The following is a 25666-nucleotide window of genomic DNA, read 5'->3' as shown; positions in this document are numbered from 1 at the left end:
TGCCGGTGCCGTGCACCGAAGATGGCAGGGCTACAAGCTCACAACGTGTCACGTTGAGATGCGTTGTGAGCTTGTAGATTGATGTTTTTGGTGCGTGACACCGTAAAGGCCTATTACTCATACTCCAGTTTTAGGTGATAAGGTGACCACCAAAAGCTACAACATGACACTACGCCGCGGTGACAAGCGACTCGCAGCTCACCTTAACGCATCACTAACCAATGTTTCGGTGATCACCTCATCACCTAAATGGATTTATAACACAGGCTTTACACTTTGGTGCCACTTTTATTCATAGAAAGACCATTTGTTAGATTCCTCTCTAGCCTATTTAGTATTTAGTGTGTTTATTGTATACAGTATGTATGTGTTTGTACAGGTGGCGACTATTTGCGTGGGGGGTGAGTGGGATGGTAGGGGTATACCATATATGCCTGTATAGGCTAGTACTGCCAGCCTGTATAGATACCGAAAATGCATTTTTGGTGCAATATCTGCAACCCGTTGAATTGTAATTTAACCTAACCTATTATTATATGCAGGTGAGAGGAGGAGTAGGTGTTGTTAGGAATTTCAAGTGTTCAGTATTCACTTGAATGAATCTGTTTTTTTTACACGTGCTGCATTTGCCAGTCCTTAAAAAGTATGACAATTATTGCCTCTGGCTTTCCGCAGGAAGTTGCAGCAGAGCAGACACGATTTACATTATGAAGTGGCGTCCATTTGGTTCCATTTGTACACTCGGAGTGAGTGAATTTGGAAGCTACAATCAATACGTTTTACGTCCTGTCACGACTTATAGAGAGGTAGTAATTGAAACGGTAACCTGGTAATTCGAACCTGCGGTCTCTGGGAAAACCAAACAATCTAAGAGGGAATCTGCCCTTGGCCTGCTGGGACGATATTGAGCTTATTAGCTTCAGGCAGGGCTGCTTGTGCTTCCAGACACCACCAGGGTCTACAGTACATTTCTCAATGGAGTGAATGGACCACCTCCAACCACTGCAGATGTGCTAGAATAGATATTGTATTAATGTACTCTACCATAGAGATTGGTTTCAAAAAGAGAAAAAAAAATATATATACTGTACATTCTTTTTATTAATTAATATAAGTTCCCGATCGCAGCTTTAACACTAACGATTTTACTGTGTACACACCTGTCTCTTAAAGCTAAAAATCTTTCTTCGTGCATCAAACTCCCAACATTTCAAATGCCAACACTGACTTGTACTAGTTGTCCTAGTATCCTAAAAATCATTCATTTAAGTCTGGGTCTTTTTTTTTTTAAATAATTATTACAAGTGTTTGGGTTAAGTGGTTTAGAATGTCTTTTTGTTTAATGGATTTTATGGGCTCTTATTTTTATTTTATTTTTACTGTCACTGATGAGCGAAGAGAAGCTATTTTACTACCCTTAACCACTTAACCCTTATATACTTGTTGTAGATCAAATAGTGAAAGCTATTTTAGCCGAATGTTCGATTATTATTTTCCCCCGAATGTTTGCCTATTAGGACAGGGACACTAGAATGCATGTGGTTAGGCATCCCATTGTGTCATGCTGAAGTCATGTTTTAGCACATTTTCAAACAAGTTGTCTGGTTATGAATATTCTGAGAGGGATGTTTGTCTTCAAACATATTGCTTTTTTTTTCTTCAATGTTTTATTTTCTATTTTGGAAACATTTGTACTAATTTGTCACGAGCTAGTTTGTATCAAGTTAATATAACAGAGGTGTTTGGGGGACAGTTTCCAAAAGGTCATTTATTTAACCTCACACACACAAGTGAGGAAGTTGAATGACCTTTATTTTACTTGAGATATGTATATATATTTTTGCACACATGTAGCCTTGTGCACTTGAATGTGGCACATACATAGAGTAGACCAGTGGTTCTCAAAGTGGGGTGGAGGTCCCTAGCTAAATGATAAGATAGTATAGCAACCAAATGGACCCTTATGGGTCTGTATAACTCTCAACAGGTCCATTTGGTTCCATTTGTACCCTCTCTGAGTTAAATTTACATTTATTTTACAATATAAATTGGGGCCCCAGAGATAGAAATAGGGATTTCTATCATTTCTACATATAATGGGGATTCGTAGCCTAATGCATGTCAAATGGGGTTCCTTGAAATTAAAATGGTTGAGAATCACCGCTAGAACCGTAAAAACGTCTCTAATGGGGCTCCTTGACATAAAAATGTTTGAGAACCGCTGGAGCAGACTAACTTTCTTACAGTTGGGTTGGTATTTGCGTGTGACTGGGATAGGTGAGAGATGGTTACTCTGACAGTGTACACTACATACAGATACTGTGTAGAAGATACATGCATGGGGTTATCACTACAAACATTTATTTAACATGAATGTTGTCAACTACTGCAATATCCATGTGTTTGTTGTGGTTTTAAGTGTCATTCGCAGTCAAATGTAGCCATCTAAAATAACATCTGCTTTCTTTTTGCACTTTTCTAATACCGGCTACCAGATTGGAAAAATATATATATATTTAAGCCTAGAGTCTTTCACCTGGAACAGATTTTTGGCTCTGTATATAATTATAGACATTTGATATGGCAATCTTTGTTTTTGTTTATTTCCTGGTGGTGGTATAATTGCACTATTTCTGGGAAATGTTAAACCTTTTCTGTATATTATGCAATCTTTGTAAGATTATTTATGCACTGATTTTACTTTATAAAGACTGTGTGGTGTAGCAGTGTGCTGTGATTTGCTCCTACAACGCCCCTATTGAAAATGAACACAGACAGGTCGTCATTAAATTCTCCCCTACCCCTATGCCACATTCTCATGAATAAAATATTAAATAAAATATAGTCTTTATCTTTTTATTATTATTACTTTTTACTCGGTCATAGTGAGTAAATTGTTTGAATTGTGTCCACCAGGGTCATCAGACAGGTATCCCCTATTTTATAAAAGGTAGGAGGGACTTGAAAGGGGCTGCAGAGCTGCCATGTCTCACCCTTTGAGTGTGACAGTCACGCAATTTAACCCTTTACCACGCACCACGCCACACATGCCATTTCACACGCATTATAATGATAAATAACAATTTTCTCTGCGGCTCCGCCGCGTAATAACGCACGAACGGTAAAATAGCCGATCTGCATGCAGCGCTGATATATGCAGGAGGGACCAAATCGTCAGCAGGGTCCATGACTGTGTGACGCATGGAAATGAGCCTGTTTGTTTATTAGCACTTGCCACTTATAGCAGTATAACTTAGCGGTATTTTTGTGTCAAAGACAAGAAGTCCACAAGATGATCACATATTTCGTCAGGTCACCAATTTCACCGTAACAATAGCTGCCAGCCATGTCACACACACACACACACACACACACACACACACACACACACACACACACACACACACACGGCTGATGGAAATACATAATTTCATTGCGATCAAAAATAAACCAGCAATCGTACTTTCAAACTGACATTTAAACCAACCAATCAACGACCAGCGACAGCCCACAGCCGAACCAATCAGCGACCAGCGATAGGCCACGTCAGCCTGTGTCAGCCGAGCCGACAAATCAACGACGAGGGGTGGGCCACAGCTGAGCGTAGCGGCTTCAGTTCGCCGGCTCGCACCGGCTTGCAGTTAGATGCACTGAGACTTTCACAGAACCAGTCGCATTTTCCACTTGCTTAACAGCAATCTGAAACTACCTGCTCATCAGCTATACATCCCCAACGGACCACCATTACACACACGACAACCACGAAAGGAACCAGTGTTTATTTTGCACCAGTGCTAATTTTCTTGCTTTCCTTCTTCGACAGTGAGTTTTATTTTCGAATTACTACGTTGGGCTTGGGGTAAGGGGAATACCGTTGCCGCCTGTCGGTATCGTTGCGTCGACTGTAGTTGTGTTTTTCAAATACTTTTTGTAAGCATTTGGGCTGTCGGTATCTCCTTGCATCGATAACGTCTGTATAGTTGTGTCGGTATCGTCGTCTGTAGTTTTGTTTTTCAAATACGTTTGTAAGCATTTGGGTTTTGGTATCATCGTTGCCTCGATAACGTCTGTGATTTTCATAAACGTTTGAAAGGATTTAGGCTGTCGGTATCCGTTGTAGCCTAGCTAGGCCACAACTACTATCACAGAATTGTTTTTTGCACCGTCAGGTTCCCGTCTTAATTATTACCGTTGTACTGGGTTTAAAACTTAAGTTAGTTAGGCGGCCTACATTTAAAAGTTAACTCAAATTGTGGCTCGGCCATTACATTTTGAATCAAACTAACATAGCTGCAGTCACAGACCTAAGCTAACCACTTGTAGCATAAATAATACTCATTGTTAGATCTGTTTTTCTCTTTTTTTTTTTACATTTCTCTTTCACTTTTTTTTTTTTTTACATTTCTCTTTCACAGGTATCAGCCTTATACAACTCTCAGCTCTCTCAGTACTCCCCCCACAGGCACAGCAGCACATCTCTCTCTCTCTCTCCCTCCACAGGCACAGCAGCACCCCTCTCTCTCTCTCTCCACAGAATGGAGCAGTATCGCATCAGGTTGATCAACGAGCCGGCTGTCTCTGGACGTGCAGGTAAGTTGAGGGCTCGTTTCAGAAGGCAGGTAGACGTCCACGTGGACAACCTGGTGAATCGTGCCCTGACAGCTGACGACTTGGCCACCATCACAGAGTGTGTCCCTGAACTGTACCGCCAGTTCAACGAGGTAAGTGACGTTTCCTCACTAGTAGTAGTTGAGAAGCAGCTGCTCAGACCCCCGAAGGATGTCACACCCGTTGTTGAGGAGAGACCCTGTGCATGCTACTTTGACCAGCGTACTAATGAGTGGCGGCCGGTGCTTCCTTGGTATGACCGTCGTAGAAAGCAGTGGAGACCAGCTTTTATCCGTAAAGTCGCCCGGTGTCTCTGTAAGCGCTATGTCCCCAGTTCTAAGACGTGGGTGCTAGTCCGCCCTCCCACGCCACCAAAAGCCGTGGTGACTACCCAGAGCAACGTTCTCTTCCAGGAGTTCTCTGGTTCCCTGGTGACTCCGTCCCACCCTGACACCCTAACGCCCCCATTCAGGTGTTGGAACGCCCGCTGTGGCAGCCGTTATGACCTCGTGGAGGTGAACGGTCAGCAGCTGGGCAGAGTCATCTCTGGCGTCTCCGCCACATGGGAGTTGGGTGGAAGGCCAGTCCAAAGGCAGTGGAGAGTGACTGTCTATAGGTCAGACGGACAGATGCAGCTGTCCGTGTTCTGTAGCTTCCCTGAAACGGTAAGGAGGCGTATAGTCTTTAGTGACGGGGTAGAAGTGACTGAAGAGGGGGGGGTGAAGGGGAAGACCGATGTTGATGGTATTGGTCGCATCGACAGAGGCCCTCCTCGAAGCAAGACTGGTCTAAGACTGTAACTCAGACAGACCTGGGGTGCGCTGGTCATTGTAGCAGCTGCATGCACAGGGTCTTTCCTTTCCTACGGGGGTGCATCAAGTTGATCAAGGAGCCGTCTATCTCTGGACATGCAGCTAAGTTGAGGGCCAGACATTTTTATTTCATACCTTACACTTATAGAATTGTGTGGATTAATACGGAATGCTTTTAGTAGTACTTCATGAGAGGATCGACCAGGTAAGTGACCTTTCCTAGACGACAAGCAGCTCTTAAGGACCTCTGGTACAGGTTGGTTTTGTGCCTTTTCAGCAGGAAGTGGATCTTGGAGGCATTCCATGTTCCTCCATGTGCTAGGCCTCACAGAGAAACTTGACACTGTCTCTCTACTCTATAGGGTTTAACTTTAATAGTCGCAAAGAAAACTAAAGCCCAGGTGGTGGCGTAACCGGCTGGGCACCCGACTGGTAAAAAAAAACAAAAGGCGTAAGCCGCAAAAAATATCTTAAAAGAACTAATAAATAAAACCCCCTCTCTCTCCACAGAGCAGCAGAATGGAGCAGTATTGCATCAACAAAAAAAGTGATGTCTGTATGTTTGCCTGTCTGTTTTCTGCACTAACTAATGTCTAGTTTGTCCACAGGTTTCTACTGACTGAGTCGTCGCCAGTCAGTTGGCCTCGCGTCTGGTGGGCTGGCTTGAGGTGCCCTTCAACCCTGTGATGGTCACTGGCCTTTGGTGTCTTGCGGAGCCAGGCTCTAGGTTGCGTCTTGCGCCTGAGCGTTTAGAAACGTCTGTCTATGGGGCGTCTGGGTGTGGTAAGAGGTAAAGTACTCGCCCACCACTGCAGCATTAACTGCAGTGCCTCCAACTTGGCCTGGCGCTCCATCAAACACAATTGGCCGTGTTTTACGGGTGGGAACTTAATCTGGCAATGGATCAAGTGACTGTCCCTTTTGCTGCACTGCAGAAGCTACTTGCAAGTGTGTATGGGAGGATGCACACAGTAGTTTATACCTCCCCAGCTGTGGGGGTGGTGGTGCCAGCCACAGGGACTCGAGGACACTTGGGGCAATTGGGAATTGGCGATGACTAAATTGGGACTCCTCCCATGGATTGACGCCTTGACGTGGCGGAGGAGCTTATGTTTTTCTTACCCAGAGAGCAGCTCATGGCAGTTGCATGCCAGACAGCTCAAACGGTAAGGGATCAACTAAGGACAATCCGTAGATAGAACAAACCTGTGTTTCAGAAATCACCACAAGGGTATCCGAGACCACCGTGGAGCATGCTAGGAGGTGTGGTGGCGTTGGGAGATCTCTACAACACACTGAGCAGGGACCCCAGGTAAATCACAACTGCGGCACTGTTAACCCATTAAAAGTGTCATTTTAGATTATTGCATTGGATATCAGCAGATGTACAAGTTCATATCTGCCATTTGTGAACATTTTTGACAAATCTTGAAGATTTGTGGTCTGCGGCCATCAATTTGAGAACTACTGATTTAGAAGAGATTTGTAGAATCGGTTGCTATTGGGTTAATGAGAAGATGGTCACACTAAATTAATGTCGAGATGGATTGGGAACTGATCAATAAAAGTTGTATAAAATGGGGGTCCGTGGCTGACTGCTCATCAAACTGGAAATTTAAAAGGTTGAGAATCGCTGTTTTAAATTAAATGTCAGGTCGAACTACTAGTATTGATTATGCACTGAATGATTTGACTTGAGGCATGACAATGGTGAAATGTATTGAGCCAGTATATGAACCACAACATCTGTGCAGGTGGATGAGGAGCAGTTCGCTACATCCGCAGTGGGAAGGAGGGAGCCAAGCTGATGTGTGGAGGAGGCGTGGCCATCCAGCCCACCGTGATTGGAGATGTCCATGACAACATGACCATCGCTGGGGACGAGGATTCCACAATCCGGTGTGGAATCAGGACAGACATTTTTATTTCATACCTTAGACATATAGAATAATACAGAATGCTTTTATTAGTACTTTCATGAGAGGATTACAGTTTGTGTAAAGTTTAAGCACTTTAACTTCTATGAGAAAATTCTATTTTAACCCATTTTTTGTGGGAACCCCATTTAGTGTTAGCATTATGTTATGTTTTAGCTATTGAAAAATAGCAGATCTACAAGCTCATAGCGCGCCACAGAGTGGCGTGCTACGAGCTTGTAGGTCTGCTATTTATTTATTTTTAATCGAAGAACGACTGACAAAGAAACATGGCTTTTTCAGAAAGCTGTCAGGATGTAGAAGACATTTTTAGAATCTGATCTCAGGTCAGAATGGGTTAAGGTTAGGCACTTGCCACTTAGCCAGTTGCACCACCTCAAACTTAGTCTCGTTATAGCTTAATGGCTTGACTTAAAAGCTATATTTAGACCTGAGGATGATTCTACAAATGCCTTCTAAATCCTGAAATTTTTCTGAAAAACCCATGTTTCTATGTCGGTGGTTCTCAAACTATTTCATGTTGAGTACCTCCAGAATCTGTATTTGGCCGCTGACCCCATCTGGAAATGATGTAGTTCCAGGGACACCCCCAGAAGCAAAGGTTTTAATTAAAAAACGTTTGCTCTGAAAGATAGTCAAGGTTTGTGCCACAATTTCACGATTTTTCAAAAATGGCAGATCTACAAGCTCATATTGCGGCAGATCTGCTATTTTTCAATAGCTAAAGTATAACCTAATGCTTAAAACACCAAAAGGGGTTCCCGTCCAAAATGGGTTAATGGGAAATCCTCTGTCAATTTCTTCAAGAGTGTGTACACACTGTACACTGTGCACAGACACATAAGGGTCTATTCATTGGGTACCTAAACTAAATCATTTAAAAAAATCACACCTGTGTGAAGTGAGGGGCACTCTTATCATTATACATCAGCTCATGAACAACTGAATTTATGTGATTGGTTAGCTGATTTGCTAGTCTACAATACATATGTAAATTTTCCCTTCATTGGCAATGGCATTTAATGTTTGTTGCCACAAATTTGTCATAGTTGAGGCACATACAACCTAATTTATCCTTTCGTTGAACTGAATATGTGATTGGTTGGCTGATTTGCTCGTCTAAATATCGTTGCTGTTGGGAGGATTCCTCATAGTCATAACGTTTTACACTATTGTTTTGTTATTACATTCTATTGCGATCAATTCAGGTGCCAGTGGTGGAATGTAACTAGGCACATTTCATTTAATTTGTACTAACTGGGCACAATTTATTTCTACTTTACTGAGTATTTTACTTCTACTCCACAGCCACTACATCTCAGAGGCAAATTGTAACTGCTGTAATTTGTTTTGTATTTAATTTCAGTTATTGCTCATATATGCTTATTCAATGCATGTCAAAGTTGGGCCGGAAGTGCCATCGTTTTGGCTAATGTGGAACCCTTTATATGGCCGTCTGGTGTCGGGTAGACATAGGTGCACGCCTGTCACTTGACAAATGTTTTGTATGCATTTTCTTTAATTTATGTTTATGCCATGTTAGTTTAAGCATTTGTGTATTATTGTGTTTGTTACCAGTTCAACGTTGGTTTCAATAAATCCAGCAGTATGCAGAACAACTGATTCATTTTTGGACTGAGGGAGTGATACAAATTATGATCTTAATTGTTTGAAAACTTTAGTTATAGCTACTTTGTAGATTTTGGTTATTAGCTCTGATCAGAGCTTCAATCTCACTTCGGCTATTTTCAAATTGCCAAAGTAAGCTTGTAGCTCTGACATTTTAAAATGACTTCTACATTTGAAAACCTGTGAAACGGGACCTTCTGCATAATGAGTAATTTTTACTTTTTCACTTTTTTTACTTACTTTTTCTGGCCCATAGTCCAGAGCCAAGGGGTGCACTGGAGACCTTCGGTTTCCCAGGCGGCCTCTTTACCCATTCCACATGCGGCACAGTGTCAATTCTATTCACCCCTATACTGTAGTTAACTTGTTTCTCAAACCCATTAATGTTAAAAGTCCATAGACTTGGCTGCCACATGATGTAATAACAAAAGCCAGATGTCGGAGGGAATAGCACCCCTCAAAAACTAAGGTGCCAAAATAATTCTAATGGTGTGGATCAACATGGGAACAGTGTGGCCCCCAATGTGCATCTGAGACTTCATGTCGCCAGCCACTGATGGTGTCATCTATATGGACTATATCTCTGCTGTCAGGAGGAAACTCAAATGTTCATTTTTCAGGAAATTAAGAACCTTCATTTTGAAAACAAAGCAATACTGCCTCATCAAAGTTTGTGACTTTATATATTGTCAATGACCTCCATGAGAGGGGGAGAGGTGGTGGAGTTAGTTGCTTTTGCAGACATTTTGAGGGTCCAATGGAGTTGTGGTTTGTCCAAAGCACTTTTTACTACTTTCCAGTGGTTCAATATTGGTCCCCCATATTTTCAACATGTTTTTTGGTGGAAGAACGCAGAGACAAGGTAAGAATGTAGTTCATCAGTTTGGAGTCGCCCTGAAAGAGAATAGAATATAATGGGAATGGGATCCAGAAAAATGTCATTTGTGTGAAGGTTATGGTCGTTAAAAAAGGTTCACTGGAGAATTGCTCAAGTTGTAAAGGAGGTCCAAGAACAACAGATCATACCAGGCATGATTCAGACCCTACATAGTGTTTGAAGTTCACATTGACAAAGGAATGAGTATTCTCCAGCTCTTTAGTAGGCCTAAACTAAAACAGAAATTATGTCCAACTCTGCTTGGGACTAGTGATACATGTAATATGCATGTATAGGCTAATAATACATTCTATGCATCTAAGACTACAACAGAACATCGGTGAGTTAGTTTCACCCACAGAAGATAGAGCTGCAAAAATGCAGGTCAAGTTTCAACTCCAAAAACCCAGAAGTATGAACTGAAGACTGGTTTCATGCTGCAGTAACTGCACATGTCCAGTAGGTGGCGGCAATGTTCTATTTAAAGAGAAGGTATGGGGAATGGGGATTGTGTTGTTTGGGTCATATTTCATGTTTCGTTTCATGTCCACATCAGCTGCAAACATATTCTATTTCTATGTTCTCACTAGAGCAGTGGTTTTCAACCAGTGGTCCAGGGACCACTTGAGGAGATAAAATGTGTTTTTTCTTCATAGCCAAAATATTGCAATAGAATAATTAACTTTCACTGTTCACTAATATATCTGACTACATTGTTTCTATAAAATGTAAATTCAGTGGATCGCTGTATGGCCGCTGGCGCGCGAGTAGTATATATATGTTAACTATTTTATGTCAGACTTTGGACAAATATATAACAGAACCGTTAAGTGCTCTGGAAATATCCTCTTTAATGAAACTGCGGGTGCTACCCCCATCTAATAGGCACCTGGCTACTTGGCTTTGCGTTGGTGCATGATGTGCATCTTTTATCCAAATGGTATAGCTGTCTGCAGTAATACTGTACTATTGTCAGAGTTGCAATTGCTACACAACTGCATCTGCAACACTGTCACTGTCACTGTGGTCAGCCTGTCGTTGCCGTGGTCGGCGCGTCTATCATGCGCTGTATATTGACTGGCTGTTTGATTGCAAACTGTTTTGTGGTGTCTGCGCCCGCACTCTTCACAGTGGATGCCCTGCGTTCTACAATTAGGCCTACGCGCGACATGCCTGCCTACCAGACATACAAAAGGTCATCAGGGGTCCTTGCACTGCAGGGTTTCCAGGGGGTCCTCAGCTAAATGATCCATGGTTAAGAAGAACCAAATGGACCCTTATGGCCTTTTTTCATCATCATAAAGGAAAACAAAATCAAATGGGGAGCTGTAAGTCTTTCTCACATGCATAGTATGTCCCTCTCCAGCCTCCGTATTTCCTGATGTGGGTGTGGACCACAAACTAGTATGGACTCGGAGGCTAACCAGCAGTGATCTCTATTCGCAGGATTTGACACTATTCTAAACTAGTGTTATTACTAATCCAGCGCAGTGTGCCTACATCTTTATTCAGATCTGTGTTTACTGGCTGTGATGCGGTGTCACTATGGGGAATATCTTTGGCAACAAGAAGAAACGTACACGAGTGACAGAGCAAGACAAGGCGATATTGGTGAGTGTGTTTAGCTAGCTATAGCCAGCGTTAGCTAAACTACTGTAACGTTACTGTACACTGTACAGTATGTGTATGAGAAACTATAACTGCGCAACGAAAATATTCAGGATTTGTTTTTTTTAATATAACTTATTGGTCTAAATCAGTGGTTCTCAAAGTGAGGTCCAGGCGGGACCCTCAGGTTTTCTTCAGGGTGTAGAAGAAGGGTAGAACGTCTGTGTCAGACTGTCACTGTGATACATGCATTTCATGTATTCCATGAAATGTAATATCACAGACATTTTAGGGATGGATCCTTTACAGGTCTGTAACATCTACGAGTGTACAATTTGAACCAATAACGTCCCATTTGTACACAGTTATGGTCATGGATGGTCCTGCATGGATATAATAATAATACTCTATAGCGGTGATTCTCTCAACCATTTTAATTTCAAGAACCATCAATTTGACATGCATTAGGCTGCCTGTATGTGCCCCTATTTATATTGTAAAATCAATGTTAATTTATAACTCTTAAGAGTGGAACCGGGTTAATTGTTTCCATGTGTACACTCTGGGTGTCTCACAGACCAATAAGGGTCCATTGGTTCCTATCTTAACTGTCTTATCATTTCTGGATACCTCGGCTCTGGAACACCCTCAAGGACCCCACTTTGAGAACCACACTACTCTGAATGACAGGAACGGTACAGACAGTCAGGCATTCATGTATTGACTTGTCTTGTGTTATGCAGCATTATTATGTCTATCTTTCTTGTCTGATTTCAGCAACTGAAGCAACAGAGAGATAAGCTGAGGCAATATCAGAAGAGGATCAATCTGCACCTAGAGAAGGAGAGACTTCTAGCTAAACAGTTGCTGAAGAATGGAAAGAAAGAGTAAGAACAAAATCCCCATGTTAATAAGACAGTCATACATAATATACAGCCTCCTGTGACATCTCTGCTCTGATTGCGTAAGGGGACATTTTTAATATATCTCCACAATTTGTGTATGTCAAAACCCACATCCAAACTGTTCCTGTATGTGTGGGGAGGAAGGGGAGAATGTTTAGGCCTGTCACAAAGATGCAAAACGATATTATACTATATATCTGATTGACTTTTATACCACTTAAATGGTTTCTCCAGATCGGGTAAATTGCAGATCACCGATCAAGTCATTTGGAGTGAAAATCGGTCGATTGGAGCACCTCTAATTGGTTTGAAACTGAGTCCCTATGCAGTCCGTGGGACAAAGTAATCATTGCATTATTTCCTTGTCTTCCTACAGAAAAGCGCTGCTCTTGCTGAAGAAGAAGCGCTACCAGGACCAGCTCCTCGACAAGACGGAGAACCAGATTAGCAACCTGGAGCGCATGGTGACTAAACTGACTAAAAAAATAGCGAAAATAGCCGACATCATGTCATTGGCATGCAATGCACCAACACTTTATTTGTCCACTTGCAAATTATGCAACTATTTCTCACTCAATACAGGTTCAAGATCTGGAATTCGCGCAGATTGAAGTCAAAGTCATCGAAGGACTGAAAGTGGGAAATGACTGTCTGAAGAAAATGCATGAGGTAGGCACAATTAAATGTTAATGAATTTGTTCCATACCATGCAATCCAGAGCAGTGGTTCTCAAATATTGTCATGTAAAGTAGGACCCCCACATTCATAATTATGTCTGGCCGTGGACCGTCAAAGATGTTATGCCAGGGGACCCCCATTAGCTAAAATAGATTTTTACAGATGTTGTCAACAAATTAAATGGGGCTTAAATGTTACCTTTTCTTAATTTTGCTGGGGACCACCTGTAACCCCCTCAAGGACCTCTGGGAGTCCCCAGACCCCATTTTGAGAACCAGTGATCTAGTTCTAGTATCTAGTATGTCTCTCCTAACTGTGCTCAAAGAATGTCTACTTGCATACTGATGAGCTCTTGTTTCCCACAAACTAGGTAATGTCCATCGAAGAAGTGGAGCGGATCATGGATGAAACCCAGGATGCTGTCGAGTACCAAAGGGTGAGGAGGACCCCACAAAATAACTTCAGAAACGCACCACATGCTTTCATTTTCATCTTGGTCTAACACTGATTGTCTGTCGTTTGACATTGAAATGTGTTGGTTGTTTGTTTGCTGAGAGTTTGTTCTCTGTTCACACAGCAAATAGATGAGATGCTTGCAGGGTCTCTGACACAAGAGGATGAAGATGCTGTACTGGCTGAGCTGGAGGCGATCACTCAGGTCAGTGTGTTTCATGTAGGGATGTGGTGGACAAAATAAAATGTCTTGGTATTTTTGTCCAAATACTAAATAGTAAATACCTATCGATATTGTGACGATAATTGTACTGAGTGGTTTCAGATTTAATGTCTGTCATCAGCCCTTATCAACACCATTCATTTCAGCCAGTATGGACATTTGTAAGTCCGTTTCGCGATTTCACTTCCCCATTTCCTAGTCACCCACTCGCGGTAGGCAGTATGTGGAAATGTCCATACTGGCTTCATTGAATGGTCTTGATTAGAACATATTGGTGATTATAGGTTGATAACATTGGAAGCCGGTGATTTTTCTTTTTCTTTTTAATCTTTCAAAAATAGCTAAAATTGGCCATATCACAATATTACAATATACAAATACCCAGACGATATCTAGTCTCATATCAAGATAATATGGATATATTGGCCAGACCAATTTTCTAGTGAGATGTAAAAGTGTTGGGACAGACTTCCTTTGTGAACGAAGAACATTCAGTAATAATATATGGACAAAAACAACTTACAGTTGAACTGTACAGTATGCAGAATTGCAGATGTAATGCATGCCATGAATCAGGTTTCAGAACACTACTGTGGTTCCAGCGTTGTCAATTATCGATTAATTCATTTAAGGGGGGCAGTTTATAAACCAGCATTAATTCAGCATTACATTCACAGAAAAACACCCAATGATGGAACCGCAGACTTTTCGAAGAATTGTTACGTTTAATTGAAGAATTTCTTAACAGTCGATTAATCGATTAACTATTAACATCCCTACCCCATTCATCAGTGTTAATGAAGCACACTCAATACTCGTGGCGAGTTCAAAGACAGCGGGGCTGACAGTCATCTGAAGAGTCTGTCCCATAAAGCATTAGGAATAACTTAAACCCTCTATACTTAGAAAACTAATACTTAGTTGATCGGGATCAACTGTACTTTGTCCGCTCTCTTTTTTCCCCTCTAGTCTCCACCAAACCTCTTGACTGTAATGATCATTTATTTACCACTGCTGTTGTCTGTGCAGTGCTGCTGTTTGTCTATCCGTAATGGATCCAGGCTCTGATGCTTTTTGGTGCCTTTTTTTTTCCTTTCAGGGAGACTTGGAGCTTCCTGAGGTTCCCACGGACGAGCTGCCAGAAGTCCCAGAGGAAACAGAGGAGAGGCCAGGTATGTCTTTTAATCAGAAGTCCCAGAGGAAACAGAGGAGAGGCCAGGTATGTGTTTTAATCAGAAGTCCCAGAGGAAACAGAGGAGAGGCCAGATAAGTGTTTTAATCAGAAGTCCCAGATTTAACCGAGGAGAGGCCAGATAAGTGTTTTAATCGGAGATCTTTGTAGGCGGGTAAAAATATGATTTGACCCTAAAAAAATTGCAACAAAAGGTTTCTCAACTTTTTTTTGTAGTATTAGGTGTCCTTAATAACATACTAAAAGTTTACCAAAGTTTGACCACCCGAAAGGTGTTATTTTCAAGATGGCCGCCGCCAGTTCTTAAAATACCATTACTCCTCCATTATTCATCCTAGGAATTTTTTTTTTGGTGTCTAACCCTATGTTTTGGTTATCTAGGAATCCAATTAGCATATATAAATTATATAAAAGTACAATGATAGGCCCAGGCCGTAGCGTAACGGTCTGGGCACCGGACTGGTGATCCAGTCGCGGTGTGCCGCGGGTTCGACTCCCGGACCCGACACGGCCTTTACCGCATGTCATCCCCCCATCTCTCTCCCGTTTCCTGTCAGCCTACTATCTGTCCCTTACAAAATCAATAAAAGGCGTAAGCCGCAAAAAAAAAATCTAAAAAAATAAAAAGTACAATGATATATTAAAGCAATTGTTTATAAGGTTATAACAGTGTAATAGGACATTTCTCTTTTCTATAATGCCGTACTGCTGTATAGGTGAATTCATCACCTATACACAATTCACATTCTGTTGAAGCTTTCAGGAGATTTATTTTGATATACCATAACAATAAGTAATATATTCATTATTACTTGGTGGTACTGTCATGTGACATTTGTAAAAGCATGGCTGCCAAGTGATAGACTGCATGGGAATATTACACAAATCATGGAATAAATTTACAGAGAAATGTCTGCCCTTTTTTTTGTAAAGGTGTCTGGCAATAATAATAATAAAAATAAGTCCCCTTTAAGGGTAGTGTTTCCCAAACTGTGGGCCGGGACAAACATTGTGAAAATAGGCAATCTATAAAAGCTCACAATGCTGAGTGTCTTTGCAGCAAACACACTCAGTCAGTAGAACCAAATGGCCACTTGTCTGGTCTATGGGGAAGATGGACTCCTCAGTGGGGATACAGTGGAGAGAAATGGCCCCTCATGGGCCTAGAGCAGGGGTGTCGAACTCAACTTGGGGCGAGGGCCGCATTGGTCAAAAGGTCACTTGATGGGGGCCACAACCAGTTGCGGACGCACGCTCGATGTCTCATAGGGGATTCACACTATGGTCCTGGGTGCGCACTCAGGACCACTTGGCAGATGTTGTGGTAGTGTGAATGATGCGTACCGTTTCCTTGGGAGCGGATCGCCCAACCGTCCCCGGGACTGCATGGGGGGAGGGTCTCTGGACCGTTGAAGTGTATTCAGATACAGATCGTTCCAATGTGAATGCATGTGTACCTAAAGAAGGAAGTGGACTGTTTTTTTTAAAAGAACGTGACATAATCTCTAGTCTACGAGCCAAGCGTCAACAAAGAAAAACACAGCCGCTGCACGACGCGTAACACCAGCGCATTTCTCAACGCCGCCCTTCTCCTGTTGAATCTGCTTATACGCGCAGCACCGCGCTGATCTTATTCTGCGGACTACACGTGGCTCTTGGGCTTTGCTTGGCACAGTTTCCAAAGTAAAACAAAATAATAATAATGCTAAAGTAGAATCCATAGCAAACTAATACACTGGAGCACAGAACTGACTGACACAGTGAATAGCAGGCAGGCTGACAGTGAAGTAGTATAACGGCAAAAAGCCAAAGAGGCAATGCAATTCAGTGTGTCTGGATTTATTTGAGACAATGTCGCACAGTTGATGGTCAGTGTCCGCCAGCCATCAAGCACACCGTCATCAGGAGGATTAAAGTGTGTTATGCAAGTGTACCAGGGTGCGCTGTTGAATCTCGGGCAATGTGAATCATGGCCATCGGGGACCAGGCAACCGTATTCGGAAACGGTTCCAATGAAACGGATTCAGTCCGTCTCAGTGTGAATCCCCTATTAGTCAGTCACTGCTATAATATCTATCTATCTATCTATCTATGCTCAGACCCAGCCAGCCAGCCAGCCACACACATAGTGCTCAGACCCAGCCAGCCAGCAAGCCACACACATAGTGCTCAGACCCAGCCAGCCACACACATAGCTCCGTAAGGGAGTGGTTGCACCACTCAAAAAATCTTCAAAAAACTGAAGAGGCTACTGGAGATTGGAGAACCTGATTTGGACATGATCTGATGCAGGACAATATTATGTCACTATGACAGAAAGAGAAGATGGGTCTGGCCACATTCATTCACCCCATAATCTCAGTGGAAATTGGGGAATATGTTGACAATAGTCGACAGCTCTGCCGATTAATAATCGATTAATTGAACCCACCCCCCATATTAATCAATATCACAACATGGAGGTCTTAGAACTACCACCACAGGGACAGACAAGCCCCAATCTCTCAAGCTCTCAAGTGCCCCATAGCTTTAATGGGACATGTACTGTATGAGCCACCTCAGACATGCATAGAGGAGAAGACCATGAGGGTCTTCTTAACTTTGCTCTTCTGTGCTCCAAGTCCCCAGGGAGAAATCCAGTGACCCCCCACTCCCCATACTCCCCTGTACCCACCTGAGGGGAACCCTAGGCCCACTAAACTCTAGACCGGACCCCCCTTTACCTTCCCACCCAACCCCACCTATCATACTCCCCTCTGCACCCGGTAGAGACTTAGGTTCTGACTACTCTGCACTAAGAGTAAGTAGAGCGTCACAGTCCCGCCCCCTTGAGAGAGACGGAGAAGAAATCACCGTTCATTTTCCTCATAGACTTTTCAAAAAGTATTTATTTAAAGACGTTTACACTGCGGACAAAGCCAACTCTTGTCGTGACAAATCATGATATTAAACACAATGTTTTGGGCCAAACAAAGAATTAGAAAGTAGAAAAGAACAGCAGATTACAACACTTGTTGTTTTTCTTCTTTGTAATTATTTGTTTGGTCCAAAATATTGTGTTTGTTGTCATGATTTGTCACGACAAGAGTTGGCTTTGTACGACGCTTATAATGTCTTTCAATAAATACGTTTCGAAATGTCTATGGGAAAAATGCATTGGGAATTATTTCCTGGGCCTGGCGTCGTCATGAAAGGGGGCGGGACTGCGACGCTCTATAATGCAAGAAATTAGTTTTGGGTGGGGTGTATAATGATGAATTATTTACAGTAGTTTGAGCCAAAGTTTATCCACCAAGCTATCCAAAACGTTTCAATATTGCAATCATGTAGGCTATTATCTATCAACTGACAATATTCTCTGCCACAACCTTCTGAATTACTGAAAATTGTGACTATTAGTTTTGTTGTGTTTTGAGGATATCTTGAAACCTTATTCCAAAAAATATATAAATATTCAGACATTTATTAAATATTTAGTTTAGTTAACTTGAAACTGGTGACTATTTCAGAGGGTTTTAACAGTCTCACAAACACAATATTGGATTTCACAATTATCTAATTGTATCTCTGCAATTTGAACAAGTTCAATGGACTCCTAGACCCCAAAAACATAGGGTTAGACACAAAAAGTACTTGTCTAGGATGAATAATGAAGGAGTTAGGCTATTTTAATGGTTTTTAGGCCATCTTGGACGCCATCTTGAAAATAACACCTTTCGGGTGATCAAACTTTGGTAAACTTTTAGTATGTTATTAGGGACACCTAATACTACAAAAAACTGTTGAGAAACCTTTTGTTGCAATTTTTTTAGGGTAAGGTGCTTTTTTTTCATAGATTTACTCGCCTATTGATATCGTCAGTCCTAAACTTTGACGTTACTCAGTGGTTGCTGATGCAGAGACTTTAGTTTAGACGTGTGATTATAAAAGAAAAGTCCAAAACGTTGACTTAGTTTGAAATACAAAAACGAAATTATTCACTGTAAGATTATACAAAAATAAACAAATTAATAATAAACAGTCAGCGTAAAGCAGCAGAAACAAGTCTTCGCCCTCACACAGTCAGAACTCACACAGTTTGCCTCAATTTCCTCAGCAACACCTGTGTCATTTCCCACTTTCAGTCCTGACTTTGACTTTTACTTCAATCTGCGCAAATTCCAGATCTTGAACCTGTATTGAGTGAGAAATAGTTGCATCATTTGCAAGTGGACAAATAAAGTGTTGGTGCATTCATTGCATGCCAATGACATGATGTCGGCTATTTTAGCTATTTTTGAGTCAGTTTAGTCAGGTTGTTAATCTGGTTCTCCGTCTTGTCGAGGAGCTGGTCCTGGTAGCGCTTCTTCTTCAGCAAGAGCAGCGCTTTTCTGTAGGAAGACAAGGAAATAATGCAATGAGGGTCAACTCAGATGGCGGAGTTGGGCAGACCCAAATATAGAGATTTGCAGTAGTCTAACCGGGAGGTGATAAATGCATGAGTGACTGTGACTAGGTCTGTATGGGTTAGAAATAGGTATTTAGTTTGGCTATGGTTCTGAGCTGGTAAAATAAAGGCAAAAAGCCCCAAAGAATATCTAGGAGAAAAAAAAAAGGTTTCAGTTGTTAACCAACACCTTCCTTGTGTTTGCTCTGGCCCCGGTCATGTGTGTTGTCTGTCCGTAGCATCCGAGGCTAAACATGTCGCTGTGCTGCTTGTCAATCTGTCTTTGCTTCAGAGAGGGAGCGGCCAAGTAAGAAGCCCGAACGAGAGATGCTTGCTGCCTAGACGCATGCCTGGAAGCCCTCAGGTGACCTGGTGGCTCCTCTTCAACAAAAAACATTGCCTGGAGATCTGTCCGTCTACTGAGAGGCCTGATGTGATGAAGACTGGACCTCCTCACAGCATCCAGGCAGCTACAGCCAGCATCTGGCCATGTAACATGCCTACCTGCCTACACTCCCTCTCTGGCCTCGGATATAATCCAGTTCTCCCTACACTGTGGCCCCTTTTCCACCGGTTGGTTCCCAATGGGAACCGGTTCAGTTCTTTTTGGTTTTTAGTCCATGAGCCAGAGCTCCAAAATTGAAACGTTAATTATGAATTGAGTGGGCAAAACCATACCTATATTAGATTGTTATCACCGTGAAACTTCCCCAATTGAGTACTTGCATGAAGACAATGATCTATTGTATTACAAAATAATCGAAAATATGAAAAAGCTACTACTGTGGAAGGGTTATCATGTATTAATTTACTTGTATTGATCCTATAAACAATTTAATATAGGGTATAGTTTGCCCACCAATTTTGGAGCTCTGGCTCATGGACTAAAAACCAAAAAGAACTGAACCGGTTCCCATTGGGAACCAACCGGTGGAAAAGGTCTGAATGGCTGGGGAAATAACTGGTCATCTATCAGCAAATTAGCTGCAGCGCCATATTGAAGGCGTATACAGGATTTCAGTAATTGTGCCTAAACCCCAACATCATTATTTGATCTTTCTGTTTTGTGTTTAAACTTTTGTGAAGGACTGACTGATTATATTACTCACTTGATGAACTAACAAATATATGCCACTTATTATTATTTCTCTGCTCATGTATGTGACTACAACATAAATTTTAACCTCACAATCAATCATGTCAGGATTGACATAACATAACTTTGATGTCGGGCAGAAATCTAACCTTCCATATTTCAACTTTCATCGTAAATGTATGCCATATTTTGTCATACTACAGTGTCACACAAAAGTAGCAAAAATGGCCAATCTACACAATTTATTTTTGCAATTGGAAGTGGTTAAGTCTGTCTTTGGGTTTAATATATTAAACCAATGCAAAGTATTAACAAGAGCGTTTAACCAAATAACTACATTGTATCACAGGCAAAAATAAATTCAGCTGACGATGATGGCATGTAGCGACTCTAGAGGCTGTGTTATCATTAGAGGTGATCCGATCGATCGGCCATTTACGATTTTCACTCCAAATGACTCGATCAGTGATTGGCAATTTACCCGATCTGGAGAAACTGATCTAATACCATTAGTAGTGTGGTGTAAAAGTCATTCAGATATTGTATAATATAGTTTTTCATCTTTGTGACAGGCCTAAACATTCTCCCCTTCCTCCCGACACACATGAACAGTTTTGATGTGGGTTTGGACTATAATCATTTATTATTATTATTATTTATTGGGCCGCAGACCCCCATAAGTGAAGATGTTTATGGATCTAGCAGTGATTATCACTGCTAGATTTATCCCTAGGGGCCCCCGGACCCCACTTTGAGAACCAGACTCATAAATGATCTGTCCTAGAACTTTGCATTGGAATGTTTGCGTAAGGATCTGTTTCACATAATGTTGACCCACTCACTCTGACCCCTTATGGAAAACAGCTTAACCAATCTAATTATCCACTCCCCTTATGGATTAGTTCTTTGTCATTAGAGAAAAGGCTAATCGTATTGTAATGTGAGGGAGGGGGGGGGGGGCTTACCTCTGTAAGAAAAGAAGATGGACACTAGCATCTGTCGAAGGTAATATCTCTGACCGACAACATCAAACCGACATGGTAATTGATGACAAAACAGCATGAGCTCTTACCATATGAGTATTAAGAACATAGTTGGCAATTTACTGTACATATCGCACCACATATCACTTGGGTAGACTTGTTAAACTGCAGCAAAACACACTAAACAGATTGTTAACCTCACACCGTTGCATAAGACTTATGCTAATTCTTTATATGAGTGCGCCAGAGTACAATGGACTGTTCTGGAACATACAGGGTCATTCTAACTCCTATATCTCTAATCTGTAGAATCAGGTTGTCAGGCAGACCGATTTGAAACACTAATTCTCTCACTCTGTGGAAGTCATTTCACAATTGGGACTATATGACAGACCAGTTTTATTTAAACTGGTTCGTTCCTTTATTGTTATTCTCTAACAATTAAAAAATATTTTCTTTTTAAATTGTCCTGCCCTTCATTCTTCCACTTGAGCTTGCCCTTGGTGAATTGCATTTGTTTGCCCACTAGGTGGCAGCCAATGACAATACACTATCAACTGCAAGGTGCAGCAGGTGGCTTGACCAGAGCTACTTTTAATGGTACTGTACTGACTGACCTCTAGTATTTACTTACTTACTATATTAAGGTTTTGGCCTATTAACCTATTCCATTTGAACTTCTCATGCGGTAAATGGTGTCAACAGGAGTTTGTGAGAAAAAAATCACACCCGTGTGAACTGAGTGGTGCAACTCCCCCCCACCTCTCTCTCATTAGCAGGCAACAGAGCAGCACTATCCCTCTCTCTGTTTCTAGCGCCCCCTACTGGTACTAATAAGTAATATACTGGTGCTCAGATACACATAGGCACGGACATTGCTGGTTGTAGGAGTGGTTGCACCACTCAGAAACAGAAACCTTGACATTAAGATATTACTTTTAATGAGTTGCCATGCCCCCATTATCAGCGTGTGGTGGCTGGCTGATTGCTCACTGCCACTATGGGGGTGACGTGGGAGTGTTGGCGATGGATGCGTCGACTGCAGGGAGAAGAATGGAAAGAGGACTTTGTTGCCTTCATGATTCACTTTGAAAGCAGAGAGAGAGAGAGAGCCCTCAGCGTGAGAGAACTGCAATGAATAGGTAGGCTGTAGAAGGCGTGGGATTATAGGCCACCTCTGCAGTGTAACTGAAAGGAGTTGTGTGTGTGTGCCGGGGGGGGGGGGAGGGCATCATGTGGGGGCTGTTATGGAGTGGTGCAAACTTTGCACTGCAAAGTAACTAAGTGCGTTTACTCAAGTACTGCACACGTACAATTTTGAGATATTTGTACTTTACTACAAAACATGCAGTAACCACCTACAGTATATATTTCAGACATTTGAAAATAGCTGATCTACCTGTACAGTACAAGCTCACAATGTGTCGCAATGTAGAGATCAGCTATTGTCAAAGAACTTATAATTGGACATTCTATGTAAAGAATACATTTACTTTTGGTAGGCCTACTTTATGTACATTTTGATACCAATACTTTTGTAATTTACTGGAGTATTTTGAATTCCAGACTTGTACTTTTACTTAAGTAAAACATTTAGTTGTACTTTTTCCACCACTGGTGTGTGTGTAGATGGGGTGGGGGGCGTCATGTGGGGGCTCTTGTGACAACCTACCTTCTGCCTCCACGGTCCAACCTCATCCTCCAATGAGGCAGGTCTGTGTGTGAGGGTTGAGGGTTCGCTGTAGAGACACTTTTATTTTTTTTATCCATGTCTACTACCGTATTTCTTTCTCCTTCTGTCTTCCACTCATCACATGCACGATCTTCACAGTTGCAGAACAGTGCATGTGGACTGTTCACACTAACTGCCCTGGCCTTGTTGAGTTTAGGTGACTTCAAGAATCAGCCTGTCAGTGTCAATTATGCACCATTGACAATTTGACACAGTATATTGACATCACTGTAGCCTACATATTACACCTTAACATAATGAAGTGTAGCCTAATATGCCCAAAACTAATCATAATGACTTTTCCAAAGACCAACCATGATTGATTTTCACTAACTCTGGATTTTGGTGACAAAATAGAATGTCTTCACATCTCTCTCACTGAACAATGGAAACATTTATCTTAGTAATGTGGGTAGGTACGCTACACAATTTCAATCTCTTCTCGTGTAGCGAAATCTTCTCACACTAAAACACTGCCTGTAAATAAAACATGTAAATGACACGCTTCATGGATTCATGATGTAATGTAGAAATGTACAATCTCACAGTAAAAGTAAAATACCCAGGGTGATCTGATGGACCTTTGGTTCCATTCGTTAACTGTACTGTATTTTACTGCGTAGGGCTAGGTATTGTAGGTAACATTGGTTATATAACCTAGGTCAGTGGTTCCAAAACCTTTTCATGTCAAGGACCCCCAAAATGATACGCCTGCAGACCCCCATTTGAAAGGACCCCCATAAGAGAAGACTTTTTGCAGCTCAGTGATTTTCAACCATTTTCATTTCCCCCAGCTTGACATGCACTAGCGGCTACAGTCCCCTATTCAATGGCATTTCTATCTCTGATGAACTCTGAGTGTGTACAAATGGGTCCATTTGGTTCCATTTATACACTCAGAGTTACAGACCCATAAGGGTCCATTTGGTTCCTAACTCATCCTAACTCATTTAGTTTGGGACCCCCTGGAACTCGCTCAAGGACCCCTAGGGGTCCCCAAACCCCACTTTGGGAAACCACTGACCTAGGTAACAGTGGTTTTCATTAACCAGTGGTCCTTGAGGGGGTTCCAGCCAGGTGGTGCCCAGCTAAATGATGGAGAGTTGGTAACCAAATAGACTAAATTTCATTTTACACTCTCAAGACTAAGAGTTAATTATTGTTAAACATCTGCATTAATTATTTTACAAGAAGTCTACACAATTAGTGAATGTAGAAGAATTGTTATCGTTGATCAATATTTGCCTAATTATTTCTCCTATGGTACCACATCGATGCAGCATGGAATTGTGGACAAAAAAAAACATATTTCGTTTTGGGTCTGAGAGGCAATAAATGGTGGTCCTTGGCTCAAAGCCTCAAATACAGAATAAATTAAGGCCAAGGCAAGGTATAAAAAGGGTTGAAACCCCACTCGTTCATGGTTTTGTATGTATGGGGGCACAGCACAGCAAGCAGCCGCAGCATCATTCAGGTTGGTATTATATGAATGATTTTTACGCAGAGGCGGAGAGGAGAGGGCGGCTATAATGTGGGCAGCAGCATGAAAGACATGGAGGCGTGGCTCGTTCAAATGGCACCACATAGGCGCTCTGAGAAGAATCTGTGAGAACTGAGAAGTGCGCCTCTGCTCTCGTACAACCCACACACTCCTCCGACTCCGCCGACCGTGTGCCGTGCATAGAGTAGGGTGCCGTGCCCGTGCGTGGGACACGTACACACCAGTGTGGGTGCAGTTAGTACGTGGAGCAGGGCTTTCCTTATAAAAGCAGGGATTCCACAGCTCGTCTCTCTCTCTCTCTCTCAGCTGAAGACTTCTAGTTCTACCACTGCTGCAGTAACAGTCAGTTCCCCCACTACCACTGTCTACCACCACCACCACAAACTCTCTGGTTCATCTTCTTCAGTAATTTCAGTAGCATTTTAGTTGGGGGGATTGGGTGAAAGCTCCCCCCCACACACACACCCAGTCCAAGAAAGAGGAGATCTTGTCTATGGTTGTTCTGGACTGGTTCTGGCCGACAGTTCTTCAAAGATGTCCCGGACCGACGAGGTGCACCGCATAACGGAGAATGTCTACAAGGTAAGATGGTGATGCACGTCCAGTTCTCGTTCCGCTGACTCGGTGACAGTCAGACTCGATCCCATATGTTGCATAATAATAATAACAAAGTCGATTGTTAATTTAGTGACGGACCGTGACACCTGCTGCTTTTAGCTGCACCAGCACCATTGACATATGTCGGGACGATTCGTCGTCGTAGGCTGATGAAACTTCTAAATGTCCCGTTTCGTTTGTCCAGCTGTTGTGCATTTTGGATTTGATTGCCTGCGAATTGCGATGCCGTTTAACATTGGCTTCACTTGACAGTCCACAGTGAAAGGTGCAGCCAGTCTGTCAGGGCTGAGGACTTGCCCAAGCCGTGGGGCAAAGTGGCAAACTGCTTTTCTGCTTCCCTCGTGGCTGAGTGACTGCATGAATCATACTTTGAAATTAATTATAACAA

The 25666-nt window shown here is 42.2% G+C and overlaps 2 protein-coding genes across 2 annotated transcripts in view; both read left to right on the top strand.

Moving 5' to 3' along the window:
* The first annotated feature begins 11260 nt into the window (after positions 1-11260).
* Positions 11261-21891, top strand: chmp6b (charged multivesicular body protein 6b). Its single transcript, XM_083788283.1, has 8 exons — positions 11261-11474; positions 12249-12358; positions 12753-12840; positions 12959-13045; positions 13425-13490; positions 13632-13712; positions 14830-14902; positions 19641-21891. Exons 1-8 carry the CDS (start codon positions 11409-11411, stop codon positions 19688-19690), a joined length of 621 nt encoding a protein of 206 aa, XP_083644409.1. The 5' UTR covers positions 11261-11408; the 3' UTR covers positions 19691-21891.
* A 2916-nt stretch (positions 21892-24807) lies between these two features.
* The window catches only part of baiap2b (BAR/IMD domain containing adaptor protein 2b), an 83330-nt gene continuing 82471 nt past the window's right edge, over positions 24808-25666 (top strand). Inside the window, exon 1 of the mRNA XM_083788259.1 lies at positions 24808-25242. Coding sequence (XP_083644385.1) covers positions 25195-25242 — 48 coding nt within the window. The 5' untranslated portion in view covers positions 24808-25194. The remainder of the gene's footprint in view (positions 25243-25666) is intronic.

Source organism: Protomyctophum parallelum, assembly GCF_964188405.1.
Source record: "Protomyctophum parallelum genome assembly, chromosome: 17".
In the NCBI taxonomy this organism is placed as follows: Eukaryota; Metazoa; Chordata; class Actinopteri; order Myctophiformes; family Myctophidae; genus Protomyctophum; species Protomyctophum parallelum.
This window is presented reverse-complemented; position numbering and strand designations above follow the sequence as displayed.

Excerpts from the sequence above, each read along its gene's own strand:
- chmp6b (XM_083788283.1), top strand. The coding sequence starts at position 11,409 with ATGGGGAATATCTTTGGCAACAAGAAGAAACGTACACGAGTGACAGAG. Across the intron at positions 12,841-12,958 it reads TTAGCAACCTGGAGCGCATG|GTTCAAGATCTGGAATTCGC; the intron begins GTGACTAAACTG and ends CACTCAATACAG. Across the intron at positions 13,046-13,424 it reads GTCTGAAGAAAATGCATGAG|GTAATGTCCATCGAAGAAGT; the intron begins GTAGGCACAATT and ends CCCACAAACTAG.